Consider the following 13,490-nt stretch of genomic DNA (forward strand, 5'->3'; position numbering starts at 1 on the left):
AAATGTGATGTGTCATGCCTAGAACTGTATAGTATTACTGAAGCAGATCACAATATAATATGGATCACAATAGGTGTGTCTGGTGTAAAACTGAAAATGGAGATGGGTACTGGGTCAGCTTTATCTATAATTCCAAAGGCTGATTAGAACAGATTGTTTTCTAAGATACCATTAGAGACAATGTGAATGTTTGAGAACAATCCAACTAGACTGACACTGAGTCAAAGCTCTCAGTATAGCATCAACAGGCAACTTCAGCCCAAATTTTAGCTCTAACCAGAGACTTGTCACAGCTGTGTAATGCTAATGAGAAGGTGTTTGAGAAGGAAATAGATAAACAGATTGAAGACTTAGCCAAAAGCTGTACGGGATGCCAAAAGGTTCAAAATGCACCCCCACAGTCAGCGTTACACCCATGGAAGTGGCCAGCTTCACCATGGCAAGGAGTACATATTGACTTTGCTATTCCATTCACAGACTTCATGTTTCTGGTTGCAGTGGACCCTCATTCAAAGTGGCCAGAGGCGATACCAATGAAGTCAAATAAATCAGCAAAGATTGGTTCAACCCTGAGGACCATTTTCACCAAAAATGGCTTACCAGAACAAATTGTGAGTGACAAAGGGGCCACAATACAAGTCAGAAGAATTCCAGCTGCTCTTGAAGAAAAATAACATCAGACATATCAAATCATCTTCTCGCCATCCAGCAATGAATGGGTTAACTGAAAGGTTTATACAAACCTTCAACAAATCCATTAAACCTATGGACATGGAGGACATTTCTCTACAGCACAAGGTTGACAACTTCCTTTCTGTGCATCACAACTCGGTTAATGCGATGACATACAGAACTCTGTTAATGCGTTGACTTCCTTTCTGCTCATGAACAGAAATCTGAGATCTCGCACAATCCTCCAGAAACCAAACTGATGGAGGGAAGTATAGAATAAACAGTTCATCCAGTTGTCAAGTGCATCAGCCAGGAGCTTTGAGGTTGGACAGGAAGTCCTAGCATCTGATTACTGAGAAGATAAATAGACACCAGGTATGATAACGGTAAGAATTGGCCCACTGATGTAATCAGTGGATGTTGGAGATCATACATGGAGACTTCATGTGGACCAGATCATGAATGCTCAACCGAAGAACATACCTTAGTTGAGTGCATCCAACAAGATGGATACATTATAGCCACTAGACTTACCTCTCAGTGATAGCCATGTCACTGACAACAACATGACTCTGACAGTTGAGAACATTGTCTTAGACAAGACACTTACTAAACCTGAGGCTGCTCCACAGGTCCAGAAGCGCTACAAGAACGTTGTTGTTGATAAGATACCTTCCAAACCTGATGGCAGTCCACAAGTCCAGAGTGAAAGAAACAGAGCACCACCCAGAAGACTGTATCTTTAGTATAGTGAAATTAGTTATGGACTGTAATTGTGAAAGCATGTTAATTTGGAATATGGTTTACGAAAGGGAAATTGCACATTTTATACATATACAGTTTTATGTTTCATTAATCTAAAGGGGAAGGAAGTGTAATATACAGATATATTTCTTTTAGAGCAATGCTCCATGCGTGTGCGTGTGTGTGTGTGTGTGTGTGTATCTCTCTCTCTCTCTCTCTCTCGCTGCAATGTGAATAGACCAGTTAAAGCCACCTCCTGTGTGCATGCCTTCCTTTAATTCGAATGTAGTTGTGCACAGACACAATACTTTCCATCCTAGCATGCTGAGTTCCTCCAGCATTTTGTTTTCCAGCAGCTGCAGATTTTCTCTTGTTTGTTACAGAACTATTGAATGTTTCCCTTGTACTACAAGGTAGCACTAGACCTCATGAACTGCCTTAATGTGATCTTGTACCTGACTGCTCAGCTGCTCTGCATTCCTCTGTACTTATTCTGCAGTCTGCTATCGTTTTGCCTTTGCATTACTGAGATGCAACATTGTAATGAATTGATCTGTATGGATGGTATGCAAGACCAGTTTTTTACTGTACCTTGGTATGTACTAATAATAAACCAATTTACCAATTTTAGAAAAGTTCTCCGGATAACAGTCACAGTGTACTTTAAAATCTGACATAAAGCATTTCATGGTTTTCTGAAAAAGAAATCGATTGAGAAATCTTGGGAAACATAACATGATGGAAATCATCCCATGTTGGATGAGAAGTTCCTTCATCTCAGTAAATTTGAAGGAAAATATGCTTAATGGTCAAGCCTCTAAGTAGGACAGAGAGGGTCTTAAATTTATCTGTATTGGTTCAATATTGCATATAGAGGCAAAACTATGTAGTCAAAGTATTATCAAACTCTCCAGTAATGACCCAGTACAGACCATTCCACATAAATTGAGAGAAGTCATGAACTGTTCCTAGTTCATATTAAGATTAATAATCTCTGGGGTAATAATGTTGACAGCAGTATCATATCAGTTTCATTTATAAGGATGGCAAGACATGCAAAGCAAAAACACTTACAGAAAAAGTGGCAGCTGGTGGAAGGAGGAATGAACTCTGATGGCACAATGGGGTAAACAGCCTCATATACTCGAGGTTAGGCTTGTCATAAGTGGCAATTTGAATGAGATAGCAGAGAACAGCTGGTATCTTTCAAACAAAACTTCAACACAAGCAGAGAAAAGGATGATGTAAAAACTAGTTAGTGAACATTGCCAACAAGTATCATCCCAACATAACTTTCACTCTGGGAACAAAGCTTAGCAGATTCTGTTTATGTGTTTTTCCACCTCATTTTCACCAACTCTAGTCAAGCTATGAGTGAGACAGCGGTTTAATCATTAGAATGGATAGCAGTTGTGAGAGTGAAAATCATCACTGATAGAAATAAATCAATGACCAATGTAGCAAAAATGATTTGAGGAAGCTTATAGCTAAGAGAATCACATCACTTAGCAGAGGTAATAACACACTCGGTGTTCAGCCCAATGCCATGTCTCTGACCTCGACATAATAAATAAAATACCTTTTAACCCAGCTGGGCCAATTTTACCATGGCGACCCATCATGCCTTTAGAGCCTTTTTCACCCACAGGACCTGGAAAAAAAAAGTCATAGGTCATTCAATATAAGCTTTCCAACTCATGGGATTAAATTTCTTCATTCTTCAGAAATTTCAGAGATGTTTATCAAGAGCATGAGGAGATGAGGAGGAATTTCTTTAGTCTTTATGCATGTTTAAGGCACGGATGTATATTTAAGATTCTTGATTGGTCAGGGCATGAAGGGATACAAGGAGAAGGCAGGAGATTGGGGCTGAGAAGAAAATTGGATCAGTCATGATGAAATGGCAGAGCAGACGATGGGCCAAATGACCTAATTCTGCTCCTATACATTGTGATCTAGCATATTTAGTGTGTTTGTGTTTTTTTGGGGGGAAATGTGCATACATAAAACCACTCCAAGCTCTAGAAGTAAATTTGAAGGATAAATCTACATTTCTGATTACTAGAACCCTAAACTTCTGGGGTATGTACACACAGGGATAATCAATGAGATAGGTACTCTGGTCTTTGCAAAGAATAGGTGCATCACAAAACTAAAGTTGGAGGTTTCTGTGAATTATGTACATGAATATAACTTCATTTTAGAGTCATAGAGTCATTAAAAAGTAGAGCACAGAAACAGGCCCTTTCACCCAGCTAGTCCGTGCCGAGACATTTTACTAACAATAAATCCTGTCAAAGCCATATCCTTTAGGTCAGGGCTTCCCAACCTGGGGTCCATAGACCCCTTGCTTAATGGTATTGGTCCATGACATATAAAAAGTTGGAAAGCCCTGCTTTAGGTGATCTTAACTGACTCAATTAAGAACTAATGAAAGAAGTTTTCAAAGCCAGACTTCTATTTCCCTTTCTTCAGAATGTGGAAAAACAACCCAACGAACTGCTCTTACACTTGTGCTGGAAGTGTTCGTACAATTATAACAGAGAGAGAATTTTAGAACAATGACTTAGAAGAAACTGGAGTTGATGGTGGTCCCTAGTTCTTTGAAACGGCTAAACACTTTCACTAACAGTATCTTAGGACTTTACAGAAACTAAGTTAATGATCTTCCCTCTGCCAGAGCCTTGCCACTTCTGTTAAAAAGTAGCGATAGCTGAGGTTTGAACTTTTGTTCCAAAACTTTGGAGGTCCACACAGATTTAAACAGAAATAATTCAAAAACTGACATTTGATCCACAAATACAAATACATATAAACACATGGAATAGCCAGCTAGTCATAAAAAATCATTCTCTGGCTATGTTAGTGACAACTTCCTGTCCTTTGTTTGAAACAGAGTGCCAGACCACTTACAAGCAGTGTTTTCTAAAACAAGCTCTTGTTGTAGCTGGTGGGCTAATGACCTTTGAAGATTAATTTATGTTCAGATGACACGCAGTGGTGGTTAGACTGCTTGGGAGGTAAAAAGAAAGAGGCACAGTTTGTGGGAATGTGTTGATATATCAGAATTCAAAAGACATTGAAAAATAATTATTCACTAATGAACCAGGCTGCAAGTAGATTTAAATATACCAACTCTTCCATAAGTACAAAGGATTCATCCTCATTCAGTGTGAATAGTTACAATGGAATCAGTGCCCCCCCCCCCATCTCAACTAATTTTATATTTTCTTTAGTTACTAACAAGAAACTCATGATTTTCTGCTCAGGCTTTTCCAAGCACTGAAAAATCAGGAACAGATAAAAAGGAATTTCTGACTCTGCTTCTGACTAGTTTGATCATGGCTGACACCTATCTCAACTCCAACCTAACATAGATTCATGCTTCCTAATAGCTGGGACCTAACAACAAAAATTGTGCCAATCCTAAAAATTGAATTAGTGTAGAATTAGTGCAAATGAGTGGTTGATGGCCTGCAGACACGTTCGTTGAAGGCCCCAATTATCCCAACAAACCCAACTCTGCACAGGTTCTAGTGGAGATTCACAGGAATAACCCTAGGAATTAAAAATTCAAAATATGTGGAGCATTTGATGTTTCTGAGGATGTACTCAATGGATTTCAAAGAAATGAGGGAGAAATCTCATGGAAACTTACTGGGTATTGAAAGGCATGGATAGAGTGGATGTGGAGACAAGGTTTCCATTAGTTGGAGATACTAGGATCTGAGGGCACTACCTCAGAATAAAGGCAGATCCCTTTAAAACAGATATGAGGAGGAATTTCTTCAGAGGTTGATGAATGGCTATAGTGAAAAGGCAGCAGAATGAGTTAGAAAAAAAATGGGCTTGACTGAATAGTGGAACAGAATTGATGAACCAAATGTCCTCGCTCTTATATCTTAAGGTCTTATAATCATTCATGGCCTTCAGGGCCCAAAACTGTGAATTTCTATTCAATTTTGCATAAGAAGGTATCCCTTTCTCTTTATTGATCTAATTCCAATTTAATAATTTACATAGAACATAGAATAGTACAGCACATTACAAGCCCTTCGGCCCACAATGTTGTGCCGACCCTCAAACCCTGCCTCCCATATAATCCCCCACCTTAAATTCCCCCATATACCTGTCCAGTAGTCTCTTAAACTTCACTAGTGTATCTGCCTCCACTCAGGCAGTGCATTCCATGCACCAACCACTCTCTGAGTGAAAATCCTTCCTCTAATATCCCCCTTGAACATCCCTCCCCTTACCTTAAAGCTATGTCCTCTTGTACTGAGCAGTGGTGCCCTGGGGAAGAGGCGCGGGCTGTCCACTCTATCTATTCCTCTTAATATCTTGTACACCTCTATCATGTCTCCTCTCATCCTCCTTCTCTCCAAAGAGTAAAGCCCTAGCTCCCTTAATCTCTGATCATTATTCCTACTCTCTAAACCAGGCAGCATGCTGGTAAATCTCCCCTATACCCTGTCCAAAGCTTCCACATCCTTCCTATACTGAGGCAACCAGAACTGGACACAGTACTCCAAGTGTGGCCTAACTAGAGTTTTATAGAGCTTCATCATTACATCGCGTCTCTGAAACTCTATCCCTCGACTTATGAAAGCTAACACCCCATAAGCTTTCTTAACTAACCTATCTACCTGTGATATAGGGGTAACCCTATTTATCCCTCATTCCCAGCTCTACACCAGACAAAATAATTGGCAACTGTGTTATTGTTTATTCTAAGGTTGGTAAATATTAAAATAAACCTCGGTTTTCTTCTCTACTTTTGTTAACAATCATATACTTTACTACAGGCAAGTTAGTAAAGTTTATCAAGTTTACTGCATCAAGTTTACTAACTCAAAAATGGCCACCCTCAGAGTTGAGGAGCAACGTCTTATATTCTGTCTGGGTGGCCTCCAACCCAATGGCATGAACACCGATTTCTCCTTCTGGTAGTTTCCCTCTCCCCTTCTGCTCTTCATCTCATCCTTACTCTGACTTTTTACTTCTTCTCTCCTGCTTATCACTTCTACTTGATCTCCTTCCTCCTTCCCTTTCTCCTACGGTCCACTCTCCTCTCCTATCAGGTTCTTTCTTCTTCTGCTCTTCACTTTTCCCACCCACATGGCTTCAGCTATCACCTTCTAGCTAACTTCCTACACCTCCCCCCCCCCCAACTTTATATTCTGCTGTCTTTCCCCTTCCTTTTCTGACTGAAATATTGACTGATTATTCATTTCCATAGATACTGACTGACCCACTGAGATCCACCAGCATTTTGTGTGTTATCTTTGGCAAATGACCACATTTGCAAGACAAATTGTTCCAGGCACCATTTTGATAATGAGTATGTCATGAATATCTGCCTGAAATTACGCTGATCTGATGCCAGTTCTATCCTGGAGCTCAGCACTCAAGTACTTTCTGTTAACACTCCATGATGGACAAAACAGCATCACCAGTGTTTAAATTACTATGTAGTTGTTGGTTGGGATCTTCTGGCTGTTGCTACTGTGCAACAGTCGAGCTTGCTGTGCATCAGGAAAAATTTGCTATTTTTGTGGGGATACTTAGATTTGCAAAGCTCTGCATCTCACGCGGACGTCAAGGCTTCTCTAGAAATTAACTGCTCCCACTTGAGCAAAGCCCATGACTGAGAGAAAGGCAGAGCAATTGCACAGAGGAAAAAGTGGCAGGTGGGAGATATTCTCCACCAGCAACCATAACCACACAGCATGATTACCAAAACTTCAGCTAAGAACATGAGTTTGATATTTGCACTTCATTAAGGCCAACCTAAACGAGCTCTTCCAAAGGCCATAGTTACAAGGATCAATAATAGTCAGCTTTGATCTGCAATATGATATGATTTCATGGAGTCAGCAACAGGCCCTGGTTCGTGGAGTTTACATCTACACCTGCATCATATTTTGTTCCCTTCACATTCCCACCAACTCCCCCCACCCACCCCCAACCCCACTGGCTCTACCCTTCACCCACACATAATTTACAGTGGCCAGTTTACCAGTGGTCTTTGAGATGCCGGGGAAATCCAAGCAACTGGCTGGAACCCATACAATTAGAAGAAGTGCGTGCAAACTCCACAGAGACAGTGCCTGAAATCACAGTTGAACCCAGCTCTCTGTAGAATGTGACAGCGGATCTACTTGCTTTTCCAATGTGCCACCCCCACTCATTTACACATTCTAAGTTATAAATTCGCATTGGAATATCTATTTCAGGTTACCTCTTTTTGTATTGTGACAAAACAGATTCTGGAGAGAGGTAAATCACAGGGCTGCTAGTGACAGGGAAATTGGGTTGCTGTTCCTGGTATTACATTTATAATAGTCATTCAAAGATAACCTAGGCAAATGGTGCTCATTATTCTATCCTTACCACTTCCACTGTCAACTCTACCTCTTTGGCCTTCTTTCTGTTCCTCTGTCTTCACTGCATCTGCTCTCAGGATGATGCTTTGAATTCAAGAATATCCAAAATAGCCTCTTTTTTCAAAGAGGCTATTTTTTTCGATTTGTCTTCCCATTTTTCAAGGCTTTTTTTGATTTGTCTTCCCATTGCCATTCTGACATGTCAGTCCATGACCTCCTCTACTGCCATGATGAGGCCACACTCAGCTTGGAAGAACAATGCCTCATGTTCTGTCTGAATAGCCTCCAACCCAATGGCATGAATATCAATTCTCTAACTTCTAGTAATTACTCCACCCCTCACTTTTTTTCCATTTTCCATTCTGGTTACTGTCTCACCCCTTCCCTCCTCCTTCCCTTTCTTTTATGGTATGTCATCCTTTCTGAATGGATTTTTTTCTGTTTCAGCTCTTTACTTCTTCCACCTATCACCTCCCAGCTTCTTACTCTACCTCCCCCCTGCCCACCCATCTTCCCCTTCACTTGGTCTCTCCCATCACCTGCCAGCTTGTTCTCCTTCCTCTCTCCCCACCCTCTTATTCTGGCTTCTACCCCCTTCCTTTCCACTCCTGAGCAGGGGCCTCAGACTAAAATGTCGACACTGTATTCCCCTCCATACATGCTGCCTGATGCGCTGAGTTCTTGCAGCATTTGTGTATGTTGCACAAACCTTTCTCCTGAACAGCCCAAATAGTAGTTAATTTCAGTGAGCCAATCATCTACTTCACTACATTCTCTGTGGCTTTTGCTATATGCCATGGGCTTAGGAGATGAAAATCAAATTCATCTGGCACACTTCAGTCCTGGTTACCAAACAGCAACCCTTTCGTTTGTTGTGCCAAATGAAATCCAGCTGGTACTGTGTTCTTCCTGAGAATAAAGAAAATACACTGTGCCTGGACTTTGGAAATGGAGCTGCATTATCATTGGGCATTATAACACACCTGCTGAGTACACAGATAGAGGAATCCACACCCTTTCCAGAACTAAGCAGTGTGGATCAGCTCCCTATAATCCAAGTGTTCTAGTCCTGTCAACATCCTCATAAATATTTTCTGCACTCTGTCCAGTTTAACCACATCTTGCCTCTAACAAGGTGCAAAAACTGTAAACAGTGCTCCAAGTGCAGCCTCACTACTTAGTAACTTAAACAGATGCAACATGTCTCAGCTCCTATGCTCAATGTCCTGACTGATGAAGGCCAGCATACAAAACGCTTCTTGCACCAGCCTGTCTACCTGTGATGCTGCTTTCAACAAACCATCCACTTGTATCCCTAGGTCCGGCTTTTCCATTACATTCCCCAGTGCCCTACCATTCATACCATCAGTCGTACATTGGTTTAGCTTTCCAAAACACATCATCTTACTTGTAATGAAATCACTTGTTGACCACTTCCTTAATTGGTCAAGGTTCCTGTGCAATCAGTGATAACCTTCTTTGATAACCAAGGAACTTGGGACTGTATGTTAGGAGCTAGTATTCCCAGGGAAAGGTGGAGGTTGTTTAGAGAGCACTTGCATGGGGTTATGGATAGGGTTGCCCCATTGAAGCAGGAAAAAGATGGAAGCACAAAGGAACCATGGTTAATAAGAGAAGTGGAACTCAAGAGAAAGAAGGAAGCATACTTAAGATTTAGGAAACAAAGATGAAACAGGGATCTTGAAACTTATAAGGAGAGTGAGAAGGGATATAAGAAGGTTTTGTGAGTAGGATTAAGAAAAATCCTAATGGTTCCTACACATACATGAAGAACAGAAGGATGACTAGAGTGAGGGTAGGACCAATCAGGGATTTAAAAAAACCTCCTGGATCGGGGGGTTCTTACTGAATACTTTACTTCAATATAGACCTTGCTGACTAAACCAGTAAGTGTTACATCAAAGGTGGGAAAAATATTGGAAGCGATTGTTAGAGTCAGGATTTACAGGCATTTGGAGAAGCATAATCTGATTAGGGATAGCATGGCTTTGTGAGGAGCAGGTTGTACCTCACGAGCCTTTTTTCACATTTTTGAGGAAGTTAAAAAACCTGATTGATGTACAATGGATGTGATGTATGTGAATTTTAGTAAGGTGTTTGACAAGCCTCCCCATGGAAGGCTCATTTGAAGTCAGAAGGCATGGGATCCAGGAAAACTTGGCTGCATGCACTCAGAATTGGCTTGTCCACAGAAGTCAGAGGGTGCTAACTGCTGGAGTGCATTCTGGCTGCAGGGCTGTGACCAGTGCTGTTCTGCAGGGATCTGCTCTGGAACTGCTGCTCTCTCTGATTTTTACAAATGGCTTGGATGAGGAAGTGGAAGGGTGGGTTAGTAAGACTGCAGATGACACAAAGCTTGGGGTGTTGTGGATGGTGTAGAAGGTTGTCATGGGTCACAGTGGGACATTGAAAGGGATGCAGAACTGGGCTGAGAAGTGACAGAAGGAGTTCAACACAAAAAAGTGTGAAGAGATGCACTTTGGAAGGCTGAACTTGAAGGCAAAGTACAAGGTTAATGACAAACAAGAGAAATTCTGCAGATGCTGGAAATCAAAGTAATACACACAACATGCTGGAGGAACTCAGCAGGCCAAGAAGCATCCATGGAAAAGAGTAAACAATGGACATTTCAGGCCAAGACCCTTCGTCAGGACCGGGAAAAAAGAGATGAGAAGTCAGAGTAAGAAGATGGGGGAGGAAGGGAAGACATACAGGGTAGTGATAGGCCAATTCAGGAGAGGGGAGGGGTGAAGTAAAGAGCTGGGAAGTTGATTGATGAAAGAAATAAAAAGATAAGATTTCCAGCATTGACAAAATCTTTTGCATGCCTCAAATTAACTCTTTTTTTTTAATTCCAAAAATAGACTTTATTGAGGCCAAATAGATGCAATGATTAGACCTACCTTCATGTGCTAAAGTGTTTCCATGCTCAGTTATACATTGTACATCATGGAATATACATTAACATGTTACATATTATATTATATTATACAGACAAGCTTCCCGTCAATGTAGTTGGGTATGTTATGCCAAAATTGGAAAAATGGAAGTCCATGCATCAGTATTTAATTTAAACAGGGAGAGGACCTCATCATGAGTCACTGAAATTTGAATGTGATATTTTATGTCTAGAAAATAATGCACCCTTCCATTGAAGTTGGCATCAACACTCAAGGATTTAATTTTTAGTTATGTGAATCTTTGATTTGAACCATTTCTGCACAGAAAGGGTTATATTGTGTTTTTACAGTTAGTAACAAATTTAATTAAAAAAAATAAAATTTGCCCAGAGGAATTTACAACTCAATTAATTAACTTGCATCAACAATTCTGATGGCAACTCATTTTCAACAGATGGGGATAATTAACTTTCTTAGTAAGAAAGACTTGCTCACAAATATTTGGATTTTTATCACCTGTCAATCAAAACAAATCCTCCTGTCAATATGTAAAACAAAATCAATGTGTCTACAAAACTGCAGACAATTTTAACTCATTTTAAGTGATGTATGTCGCATACTTATCCAGTTTTCTGAGCAAAATTGGAATGAATGAGCCAGCTTAATGGAAATCAGAAAAGCATTTTGAAAACCTACAATCTAGCCAGGTTCCAGGTGGAAAGTGATCTTACCCACACCGCATTTGAATGTCAATGTGGACAATGATTTATGCCTTATACCAGAAGAATATTAAAAGTTCCTTATCTACTTCACTTGTTAGCTCTCTGATCATTCAATTGAACTTTCTTTGAGAATAGAGTTAGACAAACTTATCATTCATTCTTAGGGTAAAGCACACCCAAATTTTCTTTATTTACCCATGAAGCCAGTTACCATCTCCACCCAGATCCCAACTGGAAACATGACAAAAGAAAAAAATTACAAGCTTGATATCACATCCAGTTTCCTTTCTTGTTTGTTTTATTCCAATGTAAGTTTTTTTTACTAATTTTAGAGCAGCTTAAAATGAAACAAGAATCCATATCAGCTTGGTATGATTTTTCATTCCAAAGCAAAGTATAGCTTGCATCAGAAAGGTTCTGGTAATTCTTAACTAGATATCCAATGTAATGGAGGCAGCATGCTGAATGGTATTGAGAATATTTATGAATTAATTATTCACCCAGCTGCAGATGAGCTGGTATAATTACCTGGTTGTCCAACTGGGCCAACTTTCCCTATCCTTCCAGGTTCTCCTTTCTCCCCCTTTTCTCCTGGTTCACCTGCAACAGAATGTAAATAGTGATTGTACCCATTGTTTGTAGAGTCACTGCAAGGAAATAATGTTCTTCCATATGTAGATGGAACTATTTCAACCTCGAACCCTGATGGACTACCAATCACTCAGTGTCAATTCAAGCTGCAGCATAGCTAGCGTGATGATTGACTGAAGATTCAGAATGCTACTGTTTATTTTCTGGGCTGAGTGTTGGATTCAGAATCAAATGTACATTGTCAGGGAAAGAGTATGGGGAACTTTACATCTTGAGGTAAAAGACTGATTCTGATTGGACTTGATGCTGGCATACCCTACCTAAAAATGGAAAGATCTCCATTCTCTAGTGTTGGGCTACTTCACTTCCAGGCAATGAAAAGGAATAAAATTGAAGATTTTGAAAGGTATGGATTAACTGCAAAGATGAATTGTGTAGCTGCAAAAGGCATTCTCCAAAAGTGCTCCAGCTCTGCCTTTGTGCATTAAATCCTAGCTCACAGCACCAGACACAACTACTGGTTAGCAGTCTATGCTAAACACTTCCTTTCCACCACCAATAGTTTCCACATCCATGGAAGTGCTTCCAACCACAGGGAAGCATTTCCAAAAACACTTCCTCACTAGGAAACTATTTTATTTAGATTAATGTGCTTAAAAAATGGTCTCTTAAATGAATCAACCACTTGAGAAAACTTCCTACAACATATTAAGATAACATGATAACCTTGTGAAGTGAATTCCAAACAAAATGATATTTTTCAAAAACACTTCCATTTCATTTGGAAAATTAATGTCCCTCTTCTTCTCATAAAAAATAGCTTTAACTTTTTGCCTGAATGTCTTTTTTTGTTCATCCATGAATCGTCTCAGGAGTTTATTAAATAAAAGCAAGCTGCAATTTTTGCTTCAATTGTCGTTTTCCTTATTCTTTCCTCCAAAGTGACAATGCCTTTGGTGAGGAGCAGGATATTAATTCTTTTCTTTTTCAAGGAGCTCAAATTTGACTGGCCTGGAAGCACTTCCTCCCTTCGTTGGTGATTATAAATATAATTACTGCTAAATCTGTTGTTTATGCTGTTCCTTTTTTAAAGAGATAGTTAATACCCTGAATCAAATTTAGATCCATCAGTACCTTTCTATAGATTGAACTCTCTCTTTTATATCATCCCTGTTGCATTTCTTTGAACTGTTCACCAAATCATTTATATCCTTTCAAGGCTTTGACAATGTTTTGACTTGGATGCAGTGGTAGCACTTTTTGCTTTGAGCTTAAGGGCTTCAACTCAAGGTTTCTGACACTTTACTGAGTCATTGCAGGAGAAATTTCAGAGGTGTTATCCTTCAGATGAAACATCAGTTTGCCCATTCAATAGGGATTTGAAACACCTCATTAAACAATCTGAAAAAGCAGCCAATAACAGGCTAACTCATCTCTTCAGTCTTTACAGGACC

The 13,490-nt window shown here is 39.9% G+C and overlaps 1 protein-coding gene across 2 annotated transcripts in view; it reads right to left on the minus strand.

Moving 5' to 3' along the window:
* Positions 1-13,490, minus strand: part of colec11 (collectin sub-family member 11) — a 36,507-nt gene that overhangs the window by 17,861 nt on the left and 5,156 nt on the right. For both annotated transcript variants that reach the window (XM_059981983.1, XM_059981984.1), the window contains exons 3-4: positions 11,974-12,045; positions 2,996-3,067 (exon numbers count right to left, since the gene is read on the minus strand). In XM_059981983.1, coding sequence (XP_059837966.1) covers positions 2,996-3,067; positions 11,974-12,045 — 144 coding nt within the window. The remainder of the gene's footprint in view (positions 1-2,995; positions 3,068-11,973; positions 12,046-13,490) is intronic.

This window comes from Hypanus sabinus, chromosome 10 (genome assembly GCF_030144855.1).
Source record: "Hypanus sabinus isolate sHypSab1 chromosome 10, sHypSab1.hap1, whole genome shotgun sequence".
Lineage (NCBI taxonomy): Eukaryota > Metazoa > Chordata > Chondrichthyes > Myliobatiformes > Dasyatidae > Hypanus > Hypanus sabinus.